Source organism: Ascidia mentula, chromosome 2 (assembly GCF_947561715.1).
Source record: "Ascidia mentula chromosome 2, kaAscMent1.1, whole genome shotgun sequence".
NCBI lineage: Eukaryota > Metazoa > Chordata > Ascidiacea > Phlebobranchia > Ascidiidae > Ascidia > Ascidia mentula.
The window spans coordinates 3,247,470-3,275,050 of record NC_138567.1 but is presented as its reverse complement, the minus strand read 5'-3'; the positions used below and the strand labels follow the sequence as shown (position 1 = coordinate 3,275,050).

The 27,581-nt window shown below is 36.1% G+C and overlaps 2 protein-coding genes across 3 annotated transcripts; both read right to left on the bottom strand.

Annotated features, from left to right (window-relative positions):
- Nucleotides 1-96: 96 nt before the first annotated feature.
- LOC145888454 (Na(+)/citrate cotransporter-like) lies at nucleotides 97-13,047 on the bottom strand. Of its 2 annotated transcripts, XM_082979201.1 has the most exons (17): nucleotides 12,906-13,047; nucleotides 12,707-12,835; nucleotides 12,433-12,569; nucleotides 8,735-8,855; nucleotides 8,154-8,262; nucleotides 6,928-7,024; nucleotides 6,445-6,481; nucleotides 6,098-6,169; nucleotides 5,693-5,853; nucleotides 5,154-5,273; nucleotides 4,889-4,996; nucleotides 4,574-4,684; nucleotides 4,261-4,358; nucleotides 3,945-4,063; nucleotides 3,383-3,544; nucleotides 2,927-3,064; nucleotides 98-2,658 (listed from the first exon to the last, which is right to left on the bottom strand). In XM_082979201.1, the coding sequence occupies exons 1-17, from the start codon at nucleotides 13,017-13,019 to the stop codon at nucleotides 2,470-2,472; spliced, it is 2,022 nt and encodes a 673-aa protein (XP_082835327.1). In that variant the 5' UTR covers nucleotides 13,020-13,047; the 3' UTR covers nucleotides 98-2,469. The 2 variants fall into 2 exon arrangements, with proteins under 2 accessions (XP_082835328.1, XP_082835327.1); XM_082979202.1 differs by lacking the exon at nucleotides 6,098-6,169 and having other exon boundaries at nucleotides 97-2,658.
- Nucleotides 13,048-22,112: 9,065 nt separating this feature from the next.
- Nucleotides 22,113-26,787, bottom strand: LOC145889528 (uncharacterized). Its single transcript, XM_082980498.1, has 11 exons — nucleotides 26,681-26,787; nucleotides 25,951-26,388; nucleotides 25,205-25,295; nucleotides 24,769-24,929; nucleotides 24,380-24,511; nucleotides 24,123-24,271; nucleotides 23,791-23,908; nucleotides 23,591-23,729; nucleotides 23,397-23,458; nucleotides 22,906-23,117; nucleotides 22,113-22,770 (listed from the first exon to the last, which is right to left on the bottom strand). Exons 3-11 carry the CDS (start codon nucleotides 25,268-25,270, stop codon nucleotides 22,241-22,243), a joined length of 1,569 nt encoding a protein of 522 aa, XP_082836624.1. The 5' UTR covers nucleotides 25,271-25,295; nucleotides 25,951-26,388; nucleotides 26,681-26,787; the 3' UTR covers nucleotides 22,113-22,240.
- Between the last annotated feature and the right edge of the window lie 794 nt (nucleotides 26,788-27,581).

Here is a 27,581-nt window from a genome sequence, read left to right as displayed (position 1 = left end):
ATTGCAAAGCTGGTTTCCACCTACGTTAACATGTGAACACCAGGAAAAAAAGTAGTATGGACACATTTTATTTATGACAAGGGTCCTGAATGATTGCGTTTAAAATTGACACAAATGAAGAGTAATCGTAACCTTTTCACTTTTTTCAAAAACTACACCACCTGGCATGAATGCAGACTACAAAAATGTGCAAGTCACTCAACATATCTTTTATCAATTGCATTTAAAGTTGTCACAAATAATGCTTCCTTACCACACATTTTATTACAAAATAATACCACCGGGTCACAGCACGTAAATTAATGGGGATACATAGTGCCATAACATGCAAGAAAGATAAAAGCACAACAGAAATGGCAACAACCAGACAACAAAGTTGCTGAAATCTTTTTAGATATTCGTCATTTCATTTCACATTCCAGTCTGATATCAAATAACACCAGACTTTTGAACAATATCATGGAAAAATAACGTTCTGTTAGCTTTAAGTGGCACAAAATTGCAGATAATTTCTAAACAAGATTTTGTACAGGGGAAAATATAAATACAACATATGGTTTCCTTTCTAAGGAAGAGTTTGTATTGTTGTACAATTGTTCGATTTTAATGGAAAATTAGGGAGTGCTAGCAATTAACACTACGCACTGCAAGCAAAATCAATAAACATTAAATACTTTTTACAGAAAAACCATGGATTGACTTTCTTGTGGTAATTACCCTTAAGAAAAACTGTTGCAGTGAATTTTGTACAACAGATCTGAACTTGTGGTTGACGCGCAAAAAAAAGGTTTGTTATTTCTTATTATTTCTCAAGCCAGGTCTTTTGGAAAAAGATACAAATTGTTACCCAAGAAAATTTAGTAGATTTTAAATGAGAATGTACATGGATAAGGAGGAGCACAGTAGTAGAAAAATTGCTTCAATGCCAAATTATAGTTGAATGGAAAATTGGTTAAAGGCTGGAAGTACGCGAAAATTAATGAGGTTATTTGTACATTGACCCAAGTTGGAACTTAAAACATCTAATAAAAGTTTTGGGGGGTGGGCTAAGTTACAGTTAGTGCTAAAGTGAACATTTTTTTCACTGATCATTTTTTTATTGCACTAAATATAACAAAGCCACCCTCAAAATTGCGGCTTAAATATGTCAAAGCAACATCTTCACATTGAGGTTTTTGGAAAATTAAAAATAAATAAATGATTTTTTTACAGGGCCAGATTGTGTACCTTTACAAACAACACAGGATCACAGCATGCGCTGGTAGATGATAAAGGCAACATTCACTATGTAGTGCGAGATACACGAGATTATTCCAGGGACAAAACATTGCATTGCGCTCGCAGGAAGTTACTCAAAAAGAAATTGTGTCAACAATTTTATTCAGGTTTTAAACCGGTAGCTGTGTTGCCACGGCAACAAGCATAAACATAAGATGGTGTACTTGTTGTAAAGGTTGTGGAACTTAGTGGCGTGCATATTTCGAGTGTCACGATAGTCTGTGGCATATTTCGAGTGTCACGTTAGTCTGTGGCATATTCCGAGTGTCACGTTAGTCTGTGGCATATTTCGAGTGTCATGTTAGCATGTACATGAGTGGGTGAAAGTTACTCCCTTTCACTTGACATGATTTATGAAATTGCTTGGAAAGAACTTCACAGTTTTCATTAAAACAATTCGACAAGCGAAGGTACCACAGACAAAAATCTTTACACTTGCGTCACAAACAAGGTTTAAGATAGGGAAGACAAAAAAATTTAAAAAGAGGAAAAGTGCAGAGTACAAGGTAGAAAACACTATTGCAGACACATTTGATGGCTTGTGTATTTCGCAATTGTGTTATTTGAGTTGGATGTGAGTGAATATCAATTTACCACACAGACAATATATTGGTTCATTTGGTGATAAAAATGCAAATGCTGTAAACCTGTGCATGGTATACCCTTGAAGGACTTGGGTGTCTCAGAGAGTATTAGGGGGTGTTTTATGTACAAATAAACATTTGAACTTTTTGGTAAATTTTAATGATTTTGTGTGGAGAATTCAGTAGAATTATATTTAAATTTTTTGAAAAACTTATGTAATAAAATGTCAACTTCTTAAAATACTAGTTGGAAAATAAATAGGTTACTATATTAGTTTCACACCAAAATAAAACACAGGTAGTTTCTGGTAATTTTGTGTAGATATGTGCTTGATGTGGATGGCAAGTTCCAAACCCTAGGTTGTGTGCAAAAAAAATCTTCCATTGTGTTATTTTTAAATGTGTATTAGAGTTTATTTGTGGCACCCTAGAAGATTAATCTTCTAATCTTGCACCTAAAGCAAATGCTTTCAAAAAGTTCGCATGGACACATATTTTAAGGTGTATAAGAGTTCGGATAGACACGCGCTGTGGAACTCAAGATAATGGAAAACTTAAAGAGCGATTTTCCACAGTGCAAAGTCTATCTCTCTTGCATTGCAGGTTACTATAACGCCACAGTTGTGTTGACGACTGCAGCTAAAGTTGAGTTTGAGAGGATTTGTGAAGCGCAAAACTCTGAATGGAGCCAATCTGGGCAATTGACGAATACATGGAAAGCTGCACCACCAAATGCGTGCACAGAAAACATCGCAATCAGAATTCCAACGACGTTCAAAAGAGCCCCAGCTTTGACCTGAAATATAAATTAACATGTAAAGTGATTTATTTTTAAATAGCTGTGATATAGAACGTTCTGCAGTGTGTAATCCACTTAAAAATAAAGAGAGTGTTATGGGGATATCGTTTTTCTTCTTGCCAGCACAGAATTGTCTAAAAATAACAGTCAACAACAAAAAACATCTGTCCTTGTTTTGATAAAGTGGTAAAATGTACATTTCAGGATAAGGTCACAGATAAACTAAAACCTAAACAGTTTAAAATAAACTGAAAGGTTGACCTACCATATCTAACATGGTGAGATGGCCGTAGGAATAAGCGATGGCATTAGGTGGGGTTGAAACCGGCAACATGAAAGCATACGATGTTATGACCGTTGATGGTAACATCAGATATAAAGGGTTTACACCCAGTACTTCACCCTTCAAGCAAAAATGTAAAAAAATTAAAATTTTTATCTGATATATCCTAAATTATTGTGACATATTTAAACTTTAAATGGGTCTACACAGAATACAGACTTTTTAAGGCAGGACGGTTTCTCACAGTATTAGAAAGTTAAAATAGTTTGATTGTGTTTGCAAGCAGTTGACAGCAATACCAATAACAAATGAAACACATGAATCCTGTCTATTTTTGAATGTGAGATAACTAAATTTGAAATAATTGCTAAAATCATAGCATAGATAACAGGTTTTTCACTGATATTTACACCATATCTGATTAACAATAATTCTTACCAGTTCAGCCAGAATAGGTAAAAACACAGTAGCGGTGGCAGTGTTACTCGTGCACTGAGTTAAAGCGCAAACGACCAGACAACAAATAAAGTTGGCGGCAACAGGGTCGATGTGGCGCAAGGGCGCCATCTGCTGGCCAATCCATGATGACAATCCAGACTCCTTCAGTAAAACATTATTTTTGGTAAAAATTTTTTTTTGACAGAAAGCAAATCAACAGAAGGCAATTACTCAACATGAATTAATTTGTCACTACTTGAATTCAATAAATATCATAGAGTTGATGAAAGTTGAAGCTGTCAGACTTTACTATTAAGAAGCTGTCAGACTTTACTATTAGCTTCATGACCAACAAAGATTTGGTTACAGATTTTTTCAACAACTTCAAAGCCGAACTCGGTTTGAATAATCAATACTGTAGGCAAAATTTATACAATAAATAACATTGTACAACAAAAGACTTATATTTTTATAATGATGAAACATATTATAAAGCACTGTTGGTTCCAACCAAAAAAATATTCATGTAAAGTTTGTTTTCAGGCATTGGTCAGAAACCCACCTTTGAACCAAGAGCCATGGCAAAGCTTCCTCCTAGCAACAAAATAACATTCCAAGCCATCTTATGTTGGACAACATTCCATGTTAACAAGGCAGGAACTGGCCCAGGTTCACTCTGGTCTGTAATGATATATTGCACATTTAAAGCAATTGTGTTGAGAACTAGAAGAAAATGGACTAAAAACATTTTGATGCAAAATCGAACATCTTAGAAGACAATGCAGGAGTATTTAGGGTATCATATGACAAGAAAGAATGCTATTTAGCTATCTTACATTACTTAAATCCATCTTTGGTTTAAGATCAGGAAAACTCACCATCCTTCGCTCTGCAGCAAAAGAAGTTTGGTCGTTTTGAGGGAAAAACAAACAAAATAAAGGTGATCGTCATCGCAATTGTTGCATCAGAAACATAACTGCAAAACAAATTAATAACACAGATAAGAAGTAATTATTTTCCTTGATATTAAACATATAATTAGCACTGTAATTCCCCATAATTCTTCTTAGAGGTAAGTTTGCAAATAAAATACCACTGATTTTTGAATTAAAAACAAAATTAATCTATCCTCAATAAAACTACCACATATAGAACTTGTTAAACAATGAATCAGCCTAGTACTTAGCTTACCCTTTTTTGAATATTGGCAAGGAACCCCATCCATTAACGAAGCCTGGATCCCTTGTAAGCCACAACAATGCAAGAAGCGTGAATAAAATAAGAACAGATATTTCTGCAAAACTGGAAAAAAAATATAAAAAAAAAAATTATCAAGATATTCTGTTAATTATGGTTTTGTAATAAGTGTCTTCCAAGCTATCAAGAGTTTGAATGCAAATTATCAGATAAATAACTAAAACATTTCATGAGTATGTTGGGATTAATCCTTCATAAAATCATGTACAATTATTATTCCTTTGGAGAAACAAGCATGTCCAACTTTACCTCATTGGTCCAAGGTCATCATATTGTCGCCGGATCATTCTCTCCGCCTGGATTTCCTCTGGTGAACTTGCCTTGTTTCGAAAGATGCACGGGAAAATTTCTCTCCAGCTGAAATAAGAGGAAAAATTTATTTTGTCAATATGAAATGGATTTTTTCAAATGCATACTTTAAAAAAAAAAATTTTAACAAAATTTTGCATTTTCACAAAAGTATTTTTACAATTTTATGCAAAAGAAGAAGTGGTTTAATGTTAAACAAACATACTTGATATCAAGAAATAAATATTGGAGCCAAAACCAAGCGATCATCAGGTAGATTACCATTCCGGGGAAGGCATAAAATGCCCACGAGCCGAAATCAACTTCTGGAGCATGTGGATATGTCCTGTATAATGGATTATTGGTTTCAATAAACATAAAAAAAAAAAAAATCATTTTCTAATATAACTTATATAATACAACCCCAATACCAGAAAACTACTCAATATGACATGAGTATGTGATAAATGTGAGTGAGAGTAACATCAACATGTACATTATGTTTAGTTACTGGCTTAGTTATATAAGAAAGGTAAGAATCGCTACAAAATAACATTCCAACATATTGCAGATGAAAATTGTTTGCATGGTATTTATAAATTAAAGACTTAGACTTATCCAGGATTTATTTAGGAGTAAATTTTCTAATATGCAACTACTTATTACATATGCAAAACAAAATATTTAAGATTAATTGCAGAAGTTTGTGTTAGCCATAACGCTAACAGGAGATTATGTTATTGAAAAACTCTTATTAATTCTCACGTTTTGAATTGTCCGGCCATGATAAGATTTGGGCCAGTTCCGGTCAGAGTGGCCGTGCCCCCAATATTAGCAGCATAACAAACACAAATAGTCAGCGCTTTGCACAAGTTTTTGTTTCTTTGTTGTCGCTCCAACTTCGTATCAAAGGTTTGGGCAAAACTCTGAAAAATTCAGGTTATGAGATTGCAACTTCTGGACAGATTCTGATGTCGAAATCAAAGTTATCACAAAATGTGATTCAAAAAAATTTTAATGAAAAAAATTTATAAAATGAAAATCAACATAAAATATCTTGGTAAAAATAAACAACAAAGATAATAGATTGCAAATTCTGTTCCTAAACATTTTGTTGGTTCAGATGAATGAAAAATATAAAGTAAAATGTTTCAATAAAACTGAACATACTGAATTTGCTTCTTGGTTTGAGATAAGGTTTGTTGTTGATATATCCGGTGCCTCACCACTGACTACCACATCCTAGTGGACAAAATACGGAGATAAATAAAAAGCCTGTGGTGAAAAATTACCAAAAAAGGTGCACAAGGCAAACAGGAAATGCATGAAATGACAAATATCTTTGCAGCAATTTTTCTTCAAAGTAAAAAAAATTGTGGGTTAAAATAATTAAAAAACACTTGAATATCATTGCATGCAAAGGTTTGGGATTAAATGTTTTGTTTAAAAATGTTTCTGACATATTTAATACAAACACTTCTAGTTTGACTATACATTAAAAATAAAAACACACTTACCAGGTTTTCATTTAGTGGAGCTTGATCTTCTGTGGGACTGGAAATAAAAAATTAATTGTAAATTGATTGTAGAGCAACGCAAACAATACCTATCTCGAAAAAATCCAATGTATTGCAAACAGTAATAATGATACAGTTATTAAAATACTATATATGCGGTGAAATTAGAAAAAAAACATAATTTTAATAGGGTAAGCTGTAGACAGATGGCCACTGTTTCGACCTAAAAGGTCTCATCAGTGCAGTCACCACAAAGTGGAAGTCTTTGCTTGGCCGTTTGGTTAGCAAAGTCGTCTGAAAGTCACACCAGCTGCACTGATGAGACCTTTTAGGTCGAAACAGTGGCCATCTATCTGCAGCTTACACAATTCATATTATTGGCTCCACTTTGCTTATCTTATAATTTTAATAGTTAACCAGTTTATAATTGCAATACCAAACAAGCAGTTTCGCAACAGTTCCTCAAAGACATGTAAATCAAACCTGAGTTTTTCATTCATGACCGAGGTGTAGTAACTTCCATTGGGTGTAGTAGGTGACGCTTGGTCTGGTAACTTCTCAAACTCATTTCGGTTATTGCCTAAAAATCGGCAAAATAAGATTAAGTCCAAGACAGAAAGTACATTTGCCACTGGTTGAATTAAAGTATTCCAGATACACTGCAGGTACATGGGGAATTTTTCTCGGGGGTTTAATGTTTAGGTGATTAATTATTGCATTTAAATAGTAAATTACCTTTATAATTTGGTAAAATAAAGTTCAACTTGGTGCATATGGTGACCTTTGTAGTTAGGTACAGCCAGAGCCATAAAAGGTAAAATTAGTCTACAGTGTAGGGATCACATTTCACAAGGAGAGGGTAAAACGTCCGAAATGTTGATAAGGTCACACAACACAAAAGTCCTTAAGTCTCAATGAGCCTTTGTCCTAACAATGGGGAATTGTCTGGTATTGTTACAAAAACACAGACTAATTAGGATATTTGATACAACACGTGTCTCCCGCAATGTTTTTACTACAGTGCTTGACGTACCAATGTTCAGCGCATGATACAGGCGTGCCGCTGACGCGAGCCCACACACCACAGGCACGTGGGGCATTGTGGCATTGGGCGTGACTACCAGGTGGTGTCTGCAACACATGTCAGAGGACACATGTACAACTATGTACAACTGTTGTTCTATTTATGATACCACCGGAAACCTTATACTAAATTTTGTCATGTAAATCCGCTCCACACAATGTGTTAAACTGTGGGAGGTAATTTGTCAGATTAAATTTTCTGTGTTGAATGAGAAAACTTAAGCTTCTACCATTGCAAGATTGCAACAAGGAATTCATCAACAACAAGTTTATAAAGGCCAAGCTATGTTAAGACATGACTTTTACCATTGCTTTGTCAGAATTTTACCGATTAAATGTTTTACGCACCTTTCACAATTATCCTGTTATTTATGTACATCATAGGCTAAAACACCCACCCAGGTCTTAAAACAAGAAAAACGGTAATGTTCCTAAAATAGTATTGTAAAGTCAAAGGAGTCAAATCGCAATCAAAACATCCTCTCGTCAAGAATGTGCGTTCCGACATATCGTCACTTGATTAATGAGCAATACATAATTTGTTTTGTGACACCTCTATAACAGTCTACTAAGGAAGTAACGTGATATGGGTATTTTTAGCACTTTAAATATCGAAATATAATTACCTAAAGGCAATGTTTGTGGATGAGGTTTCGATCGAACTATTTTTTGGTGATTGCCGTCACCAGGTGGCGTTGATGAACCGCTGCTAGACTTACTACCCTGTTCAACATCCTAAACAAAAAGAAATGGTTCAGTTTGTGCCTTGGCATCAGCTAATTAGTTTAATTGCAAACAAACATCTTTATTTTGATATGTGAAATACATTTTGCGCTTCCAAAAGCAATCTTCACCTATTTAATGTATTGCTTTGATCTGGGATTAATTTAAAGTTAATTCTACTTACTACATTCTCAAACTAAGTTGCTTCTAATTTTGACATTTCCAATTAACACACTAAATTTTTTTTATTATTATTCTAACATGTAAAAAGAGTATCGGGGCATAGCTTATGTGTGTCCAACTCCAGCTTAGTCATTGCAAACAAATGTTTTATGACTAAAAATGATTTGCATCTAGTAAAGGTATTTCCTATTCAAACATAATAAATAGGCCTAAGGTTAAATATACACTGGAATGCCATCGTGTAGTGGAAGCGGATGCCGCTATGTTTGTTTAACGCAGACAACATGAACAGAAATCGTACCCCTTCACTTGTAAGCTCCTCAAGTACCGCTTGAGCAATGGGAATCATCATTGCCGTTGTAGCAACGTTGCTAATCCACATGGACAGAAAAGCAGTTGTTGCCATGAACCCAAACAATAGCCTGGAAAGTAGAAGCAGAAAATATGTTAAATTTCTCTTTTTTTTAAATGTCAAAAAAAATGCTTTTTGATATTTTTTGATGCAGAAATAGTTTAAATTTGGCAATCGAAACTGTGTTGACTTTACCTGGAAAATACCCTGCTTTCAGACAAATACGTGTTTAATCTACATCAATTTTGATTGAAATAGTTTAGTAATAACCAGTGTTGGGCATTTTAACTGAGAAAAGATAAAAAGTCCAATAAACTATAAAAAAATCCTTCTGACTGTGTCATGTAAATGCTTGCAATAGTTCAACGTGTATGATATGCTGTATGTCTATAGCAACCACTTTGTTTACTTAAAACGAAAAATTTCACGGAAATGAAAGTGGGTGTGAAGGGGGCGTGTCCCACAAAGACCAGTCACGATTCGACCCAATGTAACCTCCAACGTCGCGACAACGCCTAGTTGAAGTTTTTGAACCCATTTTAATCCCGCCAAAACCCTCAGGGAGCAGAAAGGAAAGGATTTCAAAGAGCTCCTCAAGCGGCCAATAAAGGTCGGCATGTGCAGCTGGGTAGCAATTAAGGTCGTGGCTTCTTGCGCCTCAGTCTATTTTTAAAGTGTATTCGCTTTGTTTTTGGTGCACAATAGTCGCCGCGGGCGAGTTTGGCGGTTTTTGCTTCAAGCACATCCAACCAAACTGCTCAGTTTCCATTGAGATTTTTTTATCATCAATTTTGAAAAACCCAAAAACGAAGAAATTGTTCTTGCAAAGAATGGGAAAGTTTCGAACAATTTAACTAAAATTTGGTCGCATACAAAAGTAAGCCAGGCTTCGTATGGAGACTAAACATATTGGAAAACTCACGTTTCGTAAGATCGTTTCTTATCTTTAACTCTCATACAATCTTCAAAAAACTATACCCAAAGCCCAACAAAACATTTTTTCGAGCAACGTCGGCGGTAAAGCAACCCTGGGTACATGACTGGGGTTAGTGTACGTGAGGCAAGGCATAAATCGCAAGGTTAAACAAGTACACACGTGTCTAGGGTTTGTAACGCTTCTCGTAGATGTTTATCGAGCGTACGATCACCTGTTGGGTGAGTTAGAAGGGTTGTCTGTGTACGTGTTCGACGCTGCATACCAACTGGAAGCCTTAACACGGACCGGAAGCTGCCCGGTGCGGAAGGAAGCATACGCGATAAAACGCCGGGTCACGATGTGACATAATTAACTTCAATAACCCACGCATGCGCGAACAGTTAAGGGAAAGTCCCTGAGTATGGAAGCATTTGAAATTCGAACACCGGCAATTTTTTTTCTGGCTGTTTCCATTTGTTTTTTTGTAATATTTATGAGTCATGTATTTTAGGAATAAAGGAAAATCTTGTCAAAAAATGGTGCTTGAACTCCTTCTAATAAAGATTGTTTCGCACAAATAAATACGGAATATCATCAAAAAGCAACGGAGCTTCCAACTGCAAGGAACCGAAAGAGGAAGTGAAGAAGTTTATTTGGTAAAACACAACATCTGAAATGAATTTGTTCATAAATCAGTGTCTACTACAGAGGAATAGAAGCAAGAAAAGACCAGGTAAGTCCCAACACCAATCGTTTCGGCAGTTCCCAGGAAACGGGTCATATCCTCTAGATTTAAATCACAACTGATGAGGGAGGAAAGGTTTATATTTGTGACAATCATTTCGACAATGGTTCGGTAAAAAAAATCTTTCATCTATTGCGGACCAGGAAATTGTAAAATCTAAAAACTAAAAACCTTTAAGTTTGCCTTTGGCAACAGAAAAACAACAAATCCATCAGCTCCAAGAATTCATTAGGCGACACTTGCTTATATTACCAACCACTGACGTAGCAATGACGTCAACGTCACGTCATCTTTCGTTGCAGTGATTCATCGGAATTTTACTTTTGAGCAATAAAATTTAATCTCCAATGTCGTATCGATGAGCAGTTTAAACAAAGGACATTGGTTTTCTCTGTGACCTTGAGAAATTGCAATAAAGGACAATCAGAGGTTTAATAAAGATTCCGTTGGTGGAATTCATGGAGCGTATAAAGGGGGGGTCCAGTCAATGACGTTGTCATTGTGGAGTAGCTTAACAGTAAACAGTAGCCCTATTGTCGGCACCTTTTCATTCGGGGACGCTAAGTTTGGATAGGGCGTCATTGATAAAGATGGCAGTGCGACAATTGTGGCCGAAATCACGACTTTATGCGCGCTTTGAACCGATTCAAATCTGTCTGCTACAAAAAAAGCGTGCGTCATTGTGGAGTTCAAACACTGGGGAGAAGCACATTCCCCGTCCATAGCCAGTTCAGGCTCGTTAATAATGCATACCCTTTACACAATGACTTACAAAACGTCACTATTGGTATAGCTTCACAAATGAAACCGAAATTATGTGACTCGAAACAGCAGCGCGTTACGGACACGGAGCTCTGTTTTGTAAAAATAACTTTCAAAGAGATTTTTCACGTGTTGTGTGATCACATATTGTTGGAAAGAGCGTGTACGCTGTTGTAGTACATGAAATCTACCCAAGTTTTGGAATTTTTGTCTATTTCATTTAAAGCGATTTAAATTTTTGTTTGTTAGGAAAACGGAAAAACTACCACCTTTTTTTCAAGAGACACTCCGTATGACCAGTTCGGGATATTTTGCGCCGGGTGTTGTGAGCAAGTTTTTTAAAACTCGATTAACCGGTTTAACACACAATCAAATCACAAACCTTTCAGCCAGCTTCAAGGTACGCCCACTATCAACATCGTCACGTAGTTTACGAGACCTTGCAGAACAAGCTAAAAGGACGCTGGCTTTAAGGATGCAGCGAGGACGTCGAACGTCCTTCAGTACCCATCCGCATAACTCACCGTCTGCGGTTTGCCTTGCGACGCCGGTGATTGGTTAAAAAAAGTGGGCGTGTCTAAGGTGTGCCTCGTTTCCTTTGGAGTCGTCGGGTCACATTCACAAATAGCGCGTGCGTTTACTCGCGAGTGACGTCATTCAAATGAGTAGATTTATTGAACGCCCACATTTTTCTTCCATATTATCTCTTTTATAAACTTTCCAGTGGCGTAGTAGAAAGTTTTACGGCACAAGAATTTCCCTACTTTGATGCAGAGTTAAACCGCCCCGTTCAAAAGTAGGTACACTTGGAACAGTTTGAAGGAAACTCTGTATTTGCAAGTTACTCAGAATGACTGCGATAAGCCCAGGCCAGCTTTCCGGGAAACTGGGGAGTGGTTTATGCCAACCGAATTGTGTACTTCCTTTTATTAGTAAATGCTTGGTTATTTATGGGTGGACTACCAACATATGCTTTTACGTAAGCATGTTATGGCTTTCAAATCACTTCCAAATCCCAAAACAACCGCCAGCTCTCAATGTAATCTATTTCAGTGCAATGTGTGTTTCAAAGAATGTCTTTAAGTGAGCTCAAATTGAATAGGGCGGTATCCAATTACAGGCTACTCTTCTAAATTTATTGTTTCTAGTTTAAAAATATGTGGAAGGTATTTCAAAACATTATGGAAATTTGAACTAGTAACACAAAAAATTTAAATCTCCTACCATCTTGGCTTTGCTCCCACAAATGTCAACACTTTCAGGGCAATTCTTTTGTGAAGATTCCAGTGTTCAACTGCCACGGCAACAGCCAACCCGCCAAGAAAAAGGACATTCACATCTTTCAGATATTGAACGCTAGTCTAAGAACAACAAATACAAAATTAAGACATATGTAAATCTAAAATGGGAAAAAGATAATGTAGTATTTAATGACTTTTTACTGCCAATAATATGTTTAAAAATTTTGTGCAAACCAGACATACTTTACACAACATACCCTTTTTGCTGTTACTACACCAAGCATGGGGTAGAGTACCAGTGGTAGAAGTGCAGTGACGGCAAGGGGCACAACCTCGCTCACCCAGTAGATTGCCATCAATAGAATCGTGTACGCACATGCTAGCTCCTTTAACAAACAAATTTTCAGTTGACTTTATTGGAACACCTGTATTTAGAGATAATTACAACTAACTTACTGTTTGTAGATCTGGTGGGGGGAATATCAGCAACGGCAAAAGCAGTATTGGAGTGATAATCAGAATCAGAGTACGCTTAAATTTCTTTAACTGCAGGCAAGGCCCAATGCCCATTTTGATAAACTTTGCACAAATGACTATCAAAGCTAAATAGGTAAATATTATGTAAACCATTGTAAAACAAGTTTGTTTTTTATATTTACAAAGAAATTTGTTGTCAATTCAGACAAATTATTTAAAAGATCTTTCAAACTTTTTATTATCACATACACAATTTTAAGTTCATTCAGCAAAACACACAAACATAAACATCAATTCAAAAAATCAGCTTTCCAACTTCAGTTGACCACTTTGGTTCCATTCACACACTACAATTAGGCTATACCTTATCTTGCAGTATTTCAAAATGTTAAAATTGTAACCATACCAAAAACAAACACACAGCCCACAACTTTTATGCGTTGGTTGGCCGTAGAAAGAAAACCAGTCTTGCTTTAATCAATACTGTTTAATTAATACAGCAGTGGCAGCGCATTCAGCACAACAACAGCTGTTAAACTGATTACCGGAGCAGCCATTTACTACGCACGCAGTCTTGGTTCAGCCAATATTAATGGTTAAACAACAAAACAACGACTCGTTAATTTCGCTTCCACTTACACCTTTCGAGTCCCATGAAGTATTTTAGACGAAGGCAAAGCGGTCGTTTCACGCGGTCTTACGGTACCACGCCATCACGCTTTACACACGCACAAAGCAGGGTCGATTCGTTCGTAGGAAAGAAGGTCGTCGCGTCGCCGTATTAACCGTACGATAATTCTCCTTACTAACAGCCAACGTGTTTAACCGCGGATAAGCAAACTTTACCAATATCACTCTAGAATGGAATGTTTTCACAAAGTTACCAGCACAGTACTACTAAGAATGACTTAAACTGTTTATGGCTATCAAAAGTGATACAACTTTGGTAAAATAAAACCAGAATTACTGAGAAATGAAGGCCTTACAATATGCTCCAGGAAAATTTACGCTTCGACAATTTCTTTTAGAATATACCTGACGTAGACAATTCAATTCTTCGCCTCTTTGTGTTTGCGAGGGAATTACCCCACACTTATGTAAGTCACCATGAAACGCACAAACCACAGTCGATCACCTTTAACTTGGGCTCCTCCAATGACTTGAACTTAGACCGAGCCATATTATAAAACCACTTGGGCAGCCGAAATGGGCTTAAGATCTGGTCTCGTACCTGGAATCGCTTGTAACTTAACAAGAATGACATGTGGTTTTCACTGCAATACACACTCGCGCATATTCATTTCGAAAAAGCCTAATGCGTATTTAGTATAAAGCAGCTTACTTTAAAGTGCTATAATCTTTGTGGTGTAAGCGTCCTTTAGACTTGGAGTATTTCCAGGGCCCAACGTAGCGCGGCTGATGGTAATATTAGTCACCAAGACTTAGCCGAAGGCAAAATTACCATAAAACTACTGTCTGAACGTGGTTTGTTTATTTTGCTCTGATATGATTGGATGACGCACACCAAAAAGGGGCGCGTGTAAAGTGGGCGTGTTACTACGAAACCCTGATGTTAGCTTTCTAAATATTTGTCTTGCAATTCCTGTATTACCTGAAATATACAGGGCACTCACTGTGTATTTGTATTGCGTTACTGTGTTGTGTTACTCATAATCGCCGAATTATTAATTCACTGTGTGTATTTAAATTTGACATTTACGTAGTGGCTTGGTTTCAAATCACATCACTTCTATTTTGTACACAATTGTGTAAAACTTTAAAGTTACTACGCACAATAACAGGAAACATTAAACATGAAATGGCATCAGCACCGATATAACCACAGAGGTATGGAATCAAGCGTATAGCATGTTCTTCATTCCATTTTTGTTGTGCCTTTTACCTTCTTCTTTTTTTGCCCACACACTTCGTCGTACGAACTCTTCGGCCAAAACAAGTCAGTGGATTATTCTGAGTGCTCAAAACACGAGGCAACATTTAAGATTTCAGTGAGTTGGATACTTACAGAGCATAGGAATGCCGGGCATATAGGCTGCTAATACATTTGTTACATGGCGACCGCATGCCCGAACATTAAAAATCAAGTGACTTACTATTTGTACCCTTCATTATTATATTTTTTTACCACAACGAGATTCGATCCCAGGATATCTTGGGTACGAATCCAGATCAGGTTTTCTACTTGGTATATCGGTCGGGCGCTAAACTGATGTCACCAATCGCCCGCCTGAGACGGCTATCCATCGTACAAGAAGCACCAGCGCCTCTTGGCGGATGCCTGCGTAAAGGTTTTAGAACCAACGACTCAAATATAGTTTTAAAATTAAGAAATCCAATGAGGAACTTACGATACCCAAATATATATTTCTGAATTTTTTTCGAATTCATCCTGTTGTTAGCAATTGCTTATTGTGTCTAATACATGTGTCACACGAATGCATTTATGCCTGTAAGTAAATATTTACCTAAAATCTTCTTGAGCGAATAGACTACCTGAAAATGTTTAGCGGGAATTTTTTTCAAGCACATAATTGCTACTGAAACATGGAATTAAAACATGGGCTTGGATTCTTTGGGATTTTTGCGTGTTTACCAAAGCTTGCTCAATTCAACTTCCAACTGTGACGAACAGTGACTACGTTTTGAACAACATGTATGTGTGAGAACAGAAATAAAACTGTTTTGTATCAGATTTGGTGTTAAATAAGTAGGGGTGCTAAGCAATGCTGAAAGTCAGTTTGTTAAGCCGTAAGAATTCAGTGGGTGGTTTGTCCCAAGTAGTTATTAGAAACTTAAATTTAGTAAATTTATTCACTCATTGAAGAAATCCTACGTAGTACACGAAATCACAATAGTTTATTTTTTCGTGTGAATCGTTTCCGGTGTCATTTTTTGTACTTTCAACCCTCCGCGGTGTTGAATGTTGCAAATTATTTCTGTAGTTGTTAGCAAGCACAAAAACATTCAGCGCAGTAATGGACGTAAATTCCTACCTAAGCAGAATAGGAATCCATGAAAGTAATTTGGAACCGAACCTAGACAATCTGATACGTTTGCAGTTGGCTCATGTCAGCAAAGTTCCGTTTGAAAATCTGGACATGTTTGGAGGAGAAAGAAGGCAGTTGGATTTATTGTGTGCTTACAATAAGATTATTAAAGTGAGTCCAAATCGGTTTTGGTTCCACGATGGAAACCTCCGTTTGGTGTTTGGTACCAGAAGATTCACGTCAAAAAATGAAAAAATGGTTTTCACATTCAGCAGACCCAAGATTTAATTGTTTTGTTTATTTCTCTTTCTAACAATATAAAGAAACTTAGAATGCAGCGAAAGTTACACACAAAAAAAACTCGCACAGTTTATCCGAAAGGAGCGGAATGCGAAATAAGTTTCCTCAGAAAATTTTTGTTGAAGGGAAAATCGTGGGGAATCTGCTACGAAGAACGCTCTGTACACATGGTTGCTACAACAACTAAAAAACAACTTCAGGGTCATCCAAGGGCAACCGTATGTGGCCGACGCCGACCAATTTTGCCATCACATGAGTCACTATTTGCCGATGGTGAGTGAGTATTGGCGACAATTTCCAGGAAATTACGTCATCAAATCATCTAGTCACGTGCTTTTTACCTGGTTCAATTTGGGAATGGAACAGCATTTATCACGGATGTTGCGTTTGATAAGCATTGTTGTCTGAGCCCTGGTTTATTAAAAAAAAACAAAGAGCAAGTCCAACTAAACGGCGTATACCGGTAAAATCACACTTTATCTAAACCGTGTATTTGTTTCAGCAAAACGTTAGCTCTTTTGCGAGAACAAGGATTTACTGCTTGTACGTACAATTTCATTAAGATGTAATATTTGTAAAATAAGACCACAATAAGCCTACTGTGAAATGAGAAAAAACAATACGCCCCAGGAAAATTTACGCTTCAACAAATTTCTTCCTTTACAGACCTAACGTACACAATTCAATTCTTTGCCTCTTCGCTTTTTTTAGAGAAAGTCACCACAAACATCAGTCACTTTAACTTGGGCGTCTTCAATGACTTGAACATAGGCCAAAGCAATTTACCAAAACCAAATAAGGCAGCCTAATAATATCTGGCCGCATATAACTTGACAAGAACGACATGTGGTTTTGCACTGCAACACACATCACCACACATATTCATGTTAGGAAAGTAGCTGACTTTCAAAGTTGTAATCTTTGTTATGTAAGCGTCTTTTATATTTGAATTATTCCAAGGGCCCAATGTAAAAAAATATGTCAGTGGATTATTTTGATAGCTGAAACAATTTGTAAGATTTGGGCTTTCAATGCGTTACATACTCATTCTGTAATGTTCGCAATGAAACGTAGGAATGCCGGGCATAAAATGCAAAAACATTTGTTACAAAATGTTCGTATGTCCGGACATTACCAAGAAAGCGACCTTGTATTTTTACCCTTCATTATTATTTGTTTTACCAAGCAAGAGACCCCTTTAAAATACAACATTTTAAACAAGAAGCAGCAGCGCACACTAGCGGATATACTTTCAGAGGTTTTAGAACCAATGACTCAAAGATAGTTTACAATTCCAAGTTTATTTTCAGAAGCGAAATTGTAAACTGTGGCAAGCCATTGACGTATTAACATCGAGAAAATCAAACAGATGGGATTTGATAATATTGTGGTAGAGATCACCTACGAAAATTTGACAGTTGCCTGACAAGTTTTGTGCTCGTTCCAGCTTGACTTCGATTCCAGTGGATGTAATAATCTCTAAAAGATAGCTGAAATTGCTAAGTAAGGACCTGCGCACTGGAGCGATCATGCCTTATTGTCACGTATTAGCAAGAAACACTTCTGCGTGGATAGGATTTAGTGTACTTTGTCATTTTTTAAGGTTTTTTTGGAAAAAAATAGTGAGAACTTTAAATAAACCGTGTATAGGCTGTCTATCCTCTTCACCTTTTGCAGGTTATTATAAGACCTAGACACACAAACTTGGACGAATGCAGGTAGTTTCTTTAAATATGTCAAAAAAAATTTTGTTATTTATTTTCAGACTTACAGCACTATATTTTATTTAAACCACATTAATTGCAACAAATTGTAATTATTTGTTAAATTCCCAGCATTCTTGCTGTGACAAAACAACGCAATAGCCTATGTATCAAATTTGAATAAAATTAGCAGCAATTATTGAATACAGTAGATTACGCGTTATTAATGCGTGTGTGGATATATTTACAGTACTTTGGCAGGGTGTCTGTCCGACAAAATAACCGGAACATGCTTTAACGAGACGCCGAACATATTTCAGGCGTATTAAGGCATTGCATTTTTTTATAATTCTGTCCATTTTAGTATTTTTTCTCATTTCGATCACATAAATATCGCCACGGCCATAAGCTAGAGAGAGGAATAAATTAAGTGCGGACTAAGACAGAGGGAGAAGGAAACGTCATGCAATTGAAGTATAACTCATCTCGTTGCTGCATTTTAACGTGATATGTTGTGATCCAAGGTATGTTTCGTTATCGTTTTATTCTAATCAAAAAGGTCGCAAAGGTAGTCTGTGGCAAATGTTTTTGATAGTCATAGGAGTCGAGATACACGGAGTGTTTTCGTTTTGAAAACCTGACGTCCCTGCACATCAACTAGATAAATTTTAGATTTAACATTTGCAGTACTGTCTCATTTAGTTGATTTCTTTAAACTGAAACTGAATTAACTTGCAATCTAGCAATCGCTATTATATATAAGCCACATGCACTTTGCATAAATTGGGAAAGTGAGCAACAAAGTTGGGAATGCGGCGTGTAGTTAAAGCGATCGGGCTTGTGCGCGTAATTACGGCTAGCGCTATGTCAAAACGTGAAAAAAACGTAGCCACACACTAATGTGTATTTTGAACGTTATAATATTTAAGCGTCCCTGGACGAAACATCAAAGATCCTCAGCCTTCTTTTGTACTTCGGACTGGTTTAATATAGACGTTCTTTTCACTGACCATTCTACACAAGGTGTAGCAGATAAACAATGACTATGAAATACTGTTCAGTAACAATTCTTATGGGAAAGTCCATACCTTGCTACAGTCATAGGTGTAGTTGGATTAAGTGCTCTATAATTTTAATGTATTGCTTCGTATTAAGTGTAGAATTAAAATGTCTGCTCTATATCAGAAGGTTTTCTACTGAAAGCTGTTCAGAGCAACTGTGCAGTTTTTTTTGCCTGGTTATTTGTTTACGTCATTACAACAGGTCAGTCTGTCGTGACCAACACTGTTGCCATTCCCATTCCAATCGCCATCAACACATCTCACCATCGACATTGTAACAGAACACATTATATAAGAAAGAAGACTTCAATTATTATTATATGAAGCTGGGTTGCACTGTATTAGAAACTGGTTTTGCAGCGACACGCAAACGTAACAATAAGGCACGCACTAAAGGACGTTTTAAATTGGTGACTTGTGACTTACATAGGCACCTAGTATTCTTCAAAGTTGAAAAAAACTTTTGCTCCTGGATGAGACTGTACAGAGCAAGGACTTGTTGGGCCTCCTGGAAGATCATATGACTAACAGGGGGGTATAAACAGCCTTGGGGGAGGGCTTTGACACTTTTTAAGCAACTAAATTTGATGCTGTTGCGTTTATCGCGTGTTCTTCTATTGACTCCGTATATCCAACACCAATCAGGTAAACAATGTTTTACTAAGATGGCTGAAACGTACGGCAGCAGTCCAAATGAAACCACAAGAAAAATGGAATAATCATGCAAGCCAAGATGGCCCATATAAAGCATGAACACAAGTCACATGTGCCCGTTAGGCATGTCAGGCCGGACTGTAACATACGTCACAGAAAGCAGTGCTTGTATTGCGTAATGTTTTGCGTGTGTAACATACGTCACAGAAACCAGTGCTTGTATTGCGTAATGTTTTGCGCTCAGCTTTGCACATGTACTGCATAATCCCACAATGTGACCCAAATGATTGGGCCATCGAATATTCTCGAGTAAAGTGATTCATTCAACATCCTGTTTACCACATAAAATGTTCTCCTATGCTTATGTCACATCACACCTATGTTCTTGTATTATATTACTTCAAGCGCCTCATGATATCACGTGACATTATTGACCAATCAGCTCTCATAATGGAGAGCGTTAAAGAGCCCAGGTTAGACCGGTAAATTAATTCTATTTCATTCTATTTGATTCTACTTGTTCTATCGTATTACTGTTACACTGCTATTATTACTGAGACTCTACAAGCTATTCGCCGGCTTGGGATTTATTCCCATAGCCTGATAATAAACTGTTTATTTGGAATCAACGGTTTGCTGGTGAGAACGAGGCAGAAGCAGATTTAACAATCGAAGAGACTCAATAACCGCTCAGGCCATCGAGACACTGTTAAATATCTCAGAAACACTTCGAGTTATTTACAGGACCAACAGGTTACGGCATTTTAAAGTCTTTTATTGTTTTAGAGCCAGGGCGGTGGTTGTTTAAAAGTCTGTAATTAGTATTGCACCACGTTTGGGTTTGACCTTTTGTACGTGGGAAATGGCAATAATACATGTGTCATATTAATATTACGCTGTGTTCGCTACAATGCCATTGCATAGAGAAGAGATGGGACTTACACAAATATGCAAATGAGTTGGCAGTTAAACGATTTATTTTTCTGCAAAATTCAGTTCCATTTCTTGTTGCTTTTCCAAAATATTGACCAAAAGGGGGGCAAATGCCCCCAGGGGGTGGCTAAACCATTTGTGCAGAGACTAATTTTGATAAAAATTTGTTGATCTGGGACCTTTTATAAAATCAAAAATGATCGGCCACTTAAAGTGCATATGACACGTAAAAATCAAACATGTTAATAATCAAACTAAGAAATGTTCATAACTTAAGAACATTTCTGGCGAAAAAAGTAGCTTGATACGACGACTGGTTTCTGAGATACAGCTGATCAAAGTCACACTTTTGCCGCTGCGAACGAAATCGCGCGAAAGCGAGATATTGTTGCGTGACGTCATAGAAGGTGCTTCGGTCGAGCGCGAGTGCTGGCAGCAAGCCTAATGCGTAGGAATGGAAAACATTGTAAAACTGATTTAAGCATAATATTGCATTAAACAGGGGACAAAAAGTGAACAAGTGCAATAAACGGATTTTGATGTTAATTTAAGCTGAAGACAGTTGGCCGCTGTTCGACCTATTATGTCTAATTTAGTTGTGCAATAATAAAACAGTTATTGGGACAGGGTGTTCTTGTTGTTACAGCATTTATGATCGCTAACGTGATACATGAACTTTTGAAAACACGACAGAGACAAACCATTAGTTTAGCATTGTCGTTTTGTCCACTCACAGTTATGTCGTTTCTGCTATACCCTATGGTCTTCCGTTAATTAGGGACAAATAAGCCTTCGATTCGTGACGTCACAATGCCAAATTTTTGTGTGATGCAAAACCCTGTCCTGACCTTTAAGGTAACGTAATCTGTGGATTCTCCTATGTTTGAAACTATTCGATATCTACAAAAACAGGCGCCTTCTCCTATCTAAACAATGCATTTTTTCGACGCAAGCGCCTTATGTGATGTCCTTTTCTCCTCAGCGCAAAAGGTTTACGATTTTTGGTCGCCGTTACTTTTCGTGCAATTTTCTACATTTTTTAGTTTACGTAGAACCGTAAAACTTTGGATATATGTTTCTTGTAGATGTACCTTTAGTTTTACGCAAAGTTGTCATGGCCGTGTCATATGCACTTTAAGGCCCCATATCAGTAATAAATCCCCAAGTTTTGAGTGATTTGCTTGTTTGCTCACCACAATTCCTGTGGTCGGTGACCCATGAAGATCTACTGGTACTATTCAAAGAGAAAAAAACTGACTGCAGCTGCATCGGACAAGACACAGCAAGGATCTGAGGAGCCTCCAGGAGGATCTTATGTCCTATAGGATAGCAAAAACAGTCCCAGGGGGCAACCAAAGCAACTTTCCTGAGACAGTTTAAAAATTTATAAACCAAGTCAAAATAGTATATTTTATGAATAAAATGTTAACATGTTCGCTACAGTGCGAAACCTGTTTTTGTAGCTGTGTACATTTGAAGCGTGTGGTATTCTCAAATTATGACCCACAATTTATTCTTTTTGGTAGTTTATATTTTATTGATTCTGGTGTACACTTTCTTAGCACAGAAGGGAAAATGAATAGCTCAATGCAAACTACAAAATAAATACAGAAATAGAATGCTCAAATGGAATGTCCAAAAATGGCACAATAATATTAATTATTACAAAGTTCAAAATGCATGACAAAACAAAAAGTAAATTTTATCACCTTCATGATTGAAAAAAATTTTCCTTTTTTTTTTAAATTGTTTTTTAAATTATTCAAATTGGTTTTTAATGTGCATTTTGTACTTTTGTTGCAATTGGATACCATGACTGCAAGACTAATTGCCTCAATGGCTGGCAAAAAATTGCCAACAGCGGCTGCAAATTTGCTTAAAAAAAACAAAAACTTAACTGTTTTCTCAGACCAATTCTTTTCATCGCAGTTGGAAAGAGAGATTGCTGATGCAATGATTAATTCACAAAAACGTTTTACATGATATTCACTCAAACCTTTTCTGTTTCCTTTGAACTCTTCCAATTTTTTAATTAAATCAGCAACATATAAATCTGTTTGTTGTTCGTCATACCACCTAATTTTGGTTTTAATGAGCAGTAGTTTAATAAAATCTTTTACTACGCCAATTTCATTGTCCTCTTTATGGTCCAAATACTTTTCCAGTCTCTCTCTATTGCTTATATCTAAAAAAAAAGTTATGCAAAAGTAGAATATATCTTAGAAGCAAATGAGCCATATTGAATATATAACTGCATTGACACTGTGCAGAATTCTACAATATATATTTTTCAAATATATTTTTTATCTTGGAAATATACCTTTGATTGGAAGAGAAAGAAATTCATCGAGTAATGGCTCATTTATTCCCAGGGGATCTTTTGGTGGCATGAACTTATCTTTGACCCACAGAAATCTAAGCCTGTTTCTTTGAATAGTTTCGCTCCACTCAGGTTTATCAGGCAGCAAATCTCTGTACTTGTCGTTGGACACAATCACTCCATTGCATTCATGTGCCAGTTGCACAACAGAGCTGTTACACAAAGAGTTATAGTAAGTATATTAAAATGTGACAGGGAAATATTTCGGTAAATAAAATTTCTATGTCACAATTAGGCTGTTATTTTTGTAATGAACAACATTATCACAATAGAATTGATTTAAGTAAGATATTATGTGACATGAAAGTAGATGTGTCAAAGCAGGTATTGATGAGATTGAAGTAAAGTTGCTTGCACAATAAATAACAGAAACCTGATTTTACAACCTGCTATCAAACACATCTATTAAAACAATCTATTCATTTACTTACTAGTCATTGCAGCAACCATTGGGTGTATCGACTATATCCTGTTCGTAGAGTTCAATCAAAGCCTGTTTTCAAAAAATTATTTGCTTTTAGTGTGCAGTATTTGTAACACAAAACACTTAAAGAATAAACTAAATTTCATCAAGAAGAGAACACATCTGTATCCAGGGTAGCTAAAATCCAAAAGTCACACTCACAAACTGTTCAATGACTCCATTTTGGCTTTTCCATAAATACTCTTCAGGAACAAAACAAGTCACATGGTGACCACGATATTGAAAATACCGGACACAAAGTACAATAGCCCGACAGAAAATTGACTTACTTTTTGTATACCTGTTCACAAAATAATAATTGTTTAACTTTGGACAATGGAACATTACGAGTTATGACCTACCCACAGGCTACATTCCTTCCATCTATAACAATCTGTCTGAGATTTTTCTTTATCACAGGCTTTGGAAGGCATAAAATATCTTTTGTTGACATACTGCTGCAGTTGTACTCAAAAGATTCTAAAATTATATATAAATTTTTTACAAAAAAATTACTGCAAGCTAATGTATTTCCGAAAAAACTAAATGTATATATATTTTTTGGGCACATAATTACAACATTTTCCTAAGGACAAGTGTCCCACTTATATAAAGTCAGAAAATGCTTGGTAAAAAAGATCAAACATGAAGAATATTTCTTGTCTACAAAAAATTTTTTTTTGCAGATTCCTACCTAAAAACTTGTTTTTTCCCTGGTTGATTTTGTCATAATCATCAGTGTCCGGTTGGAGGATGTTTTTTGCCATGCTGCTTGATACTTCTATCGCAGTTTCTTTTTTCGGTTTACTTGCAGTTTGGAACTTTGTCTTTTTGAATGATTTTCTGTTAACATACTATAATCAACAACAAACATTTCATACAAATTATTTATGTAAGAACATAAATGGAAGGGGAAACAAAAGTGTATAGAACAGAACAACAAATACACACGCTTCGTTAGCAGTAGTAGTGATGGACTGGTGCTCTTTATGAATGGTTGAGGTAGCTTCTGACTTAATGTCACCAACAAGCCTTAGACACACAAGCCTGCGTTTAGGAGATTTTCCTTTGGTTACCACACTCCTTTGAACAAAATATTACATAATTACATGACGGTTTTCTGTTTGAAACAAGTATTTCTATGCAAGACAAATATTGAAAAACTAAGTTTGTTAAACACTATAGCAAAGTTGGTTTTTACATTTCAACATGAATGCAAAAATAACAAACAATTTGACCAATGGCACAAGTGTGACTAAAGGACTTATAATTGCCATAATTGCTTGCTTATTTAATTTTTTCCAGGAGTAATTATGTTCTTCTAGGCACTTTTATTTTACTTGTATTTTGTGTTCTTGTTTAGAATCTTGTTTGAAATAATTCCAAAAATGATTCCTGACAGGTTACTTTCTTTTTCCAATCTGAAGTGCTTGCAAAACTGGTCTAACATCATGTTCTTGTAGATACAGTCATTCGCATTGTTGGTCACAATATAATTATTCTAAAGTAAAAAAAGGGGTTTAGTTTTTGTTAATTTTAAATGTTAGTTAAATATTCTGATGAAAGAGTTTGATCTACAAAAAAATATGAATTCAAAGACATGGTCAAACTATCCTATTGTTTTCTAATGTTTAGTGTTTCAGAAAAGCATTGACACCAAATCTGCCGTTTAAATTGTGAAAAAAACACAACAGCAGACAAAACAGCTGTCTCCTATAAAAATGTAACTGGAAAACTTAAGAAAAATGTTTTGTGTGAAAATATTTTAAGTTATACCTCAAACCACCACTTTATATCTTTGATGGGTGGTACGTAAGGCTTGTCTTTTTTATGGCAACTCATAATTTTTCAGTCTGGAAACAAGTAACTAAAAAATAAAGCAAACAAAAGTTTACTTCATAAGATATTTTCTCAATCCAGTATTGTCTAAAATACATTGTAAATAAAAAACAGAATATTACACCAAGTACTTTAATCATTTCAGTGGTACATTCCATACAAATTTGTTCTGAATTCACATATTTATTGTGTAAGCTGCATACAGATGGCCACTGTTTCGGCCTGCAAGGTCTCATCAGTGCAGCTGGTGTGACTATCAGACGACTTTGTTGGCCAAACAGCCAAGCAAAGACTTCCACTTTGTGGTGACTATACAATCACCGTCATCCGTAGGGCACCAAACTAGGTGCAACCTTACGGAGAAAACAAGGTGGAAATACTATGGCCAAGCAATGCTCAACCAATAGTGCCGTCAAGGCCCGGGTCACTGTATGCAGCTTACACATTTCATATTACTGGCTTCACTTTGCTTGACAAATTTATGTTTTAAAGAACTAATCTATATCTGCAGTGAAAGTTTTGTTTTGAGTAAAAGGTATAAATAAATTTTACCTGAGCAAACACCATCATATTTCACATAAAACAAACAACATATTTTAACTATATTTTTTTAACAAAGATAAATTAGCTATGATGTTGTTATAAAAGCCAAGCTGTAAGGTTAAAAAAGAGTCCAATCTTACCTAAATAAATTTTCAGGACTTGGGAACTCGTCTTACGAAATATGTTGCACAATGGCACAGTGACACCGCACAAAGATGGCTCGATTCATTGTTTGAAAAGAACCATCTCGAATAACCCATTGTAAGCATAGACATCGTAGGCATTTGAGTCTAGGCATTTAAATTAAATTATCAAAATCGGGTGATATCAGGAAATACCCCACAAATACAATGTTTGTGCAAAAAAAAAATTGGTTTAAAAAAAAGTTAAGCCTCAACTGATTTTGATTGCTTGAAAATACTCAAGGGCAGTGGGAATACTTCCAATATAAACCAACTAAAATTCTAAAAAACTTTCATCTTTTATTTCAACACGACATGTTTCTTCGGAATGTACTCAAGGAATTTTTGTAAAGACAAATCTACATCACATTCTGTTGTGTTTTACTTGTAACTAATCTGCGAAGAATAAAAAGACCATTGAAAAAGTTTATTTTCAATATATGAAGATCCAATTTGGTTAAAACTAAAGGCAATTGTGTTAAGTTTAACAAAATATTACATATTTTCAACTGTGTCTTGAGCATTCACTTTGCGAGAACAAGGATTTACTGCTTGTACGTACAATTTGATTAAGATGTAATATTTGCACAATAAGACCACAATAAGCCTACTGTGAAATGAGAAAAAACAATACGCCCCAGGAAAATTTACGCTTCAACAAATTTCTTCCTGTACAGACCTAACGTACACAATTCAATTCTTTGCCTCTTCGCTTTTTTTAGAGAAAGTCACCACAAACATCAGTCACTTTAACTTGGACGTCTTCAATGACTTGAACATAGGCCAAAGCAATTTACCAAAACCAAATAAGGCAGCCTAATAATATCTGGCCGCATATAACTTGACCAGAACGACATGTGGTTTTTCACTGCAACATACATCACCACACATATTCATGTTAGAAAAGTAGGTGACTTTCAAAGTTGTAATCTTTGTTATGTAAGCGTCTTTTATATTTGAATTATTCCAAGGGCCCAATGTAAAAAAATACGTCAGTGGATTATTTTGATAGCTGAAACAATTTGTAAGATTTGGGCTTTCAATGCGTTACATACTCATTCTGTAATGTTCGCAATGAAACGTAGGAATGCCGGGCATAAAATGCAAAAACATTTGTTACAAAATGTTCGTATGTCCGGACATTACCATGAAAGCGACCTTGTATTTTTACCCTTCATTATTATTTGTTTTACCAAGCAAGAGACCCCTTTAAAATACAACATTTTAAACAAGAAGCAGCAGCGCACACTAGCGGATATACTTTCAGAGGTTTTAGAACCAATGACTCAAAGATAGTTTACAATTCCAAGTTTATTTTCAGAAGCGAAATTGTAAACTGTGGCAAGCCATTGACGTATTAACATCGAGAAAATCAAACAGATGGGATTTGATAATATTGTGGTAGAGATCACCTACGAAAATTTGACAGTTGCCTGACAAGTTTTGTGCTCGTTCCAGCTTGACTTCGATTCCAGTGGATGTAATAATCTCTAAAAGATAGCTGAAATTGCTAAGTAAGGACCTGCGCACTGGAGCGATCATATATTTACAGTACTTTGGCAGGGTGTCTGTCCGACAAAATAACCGGA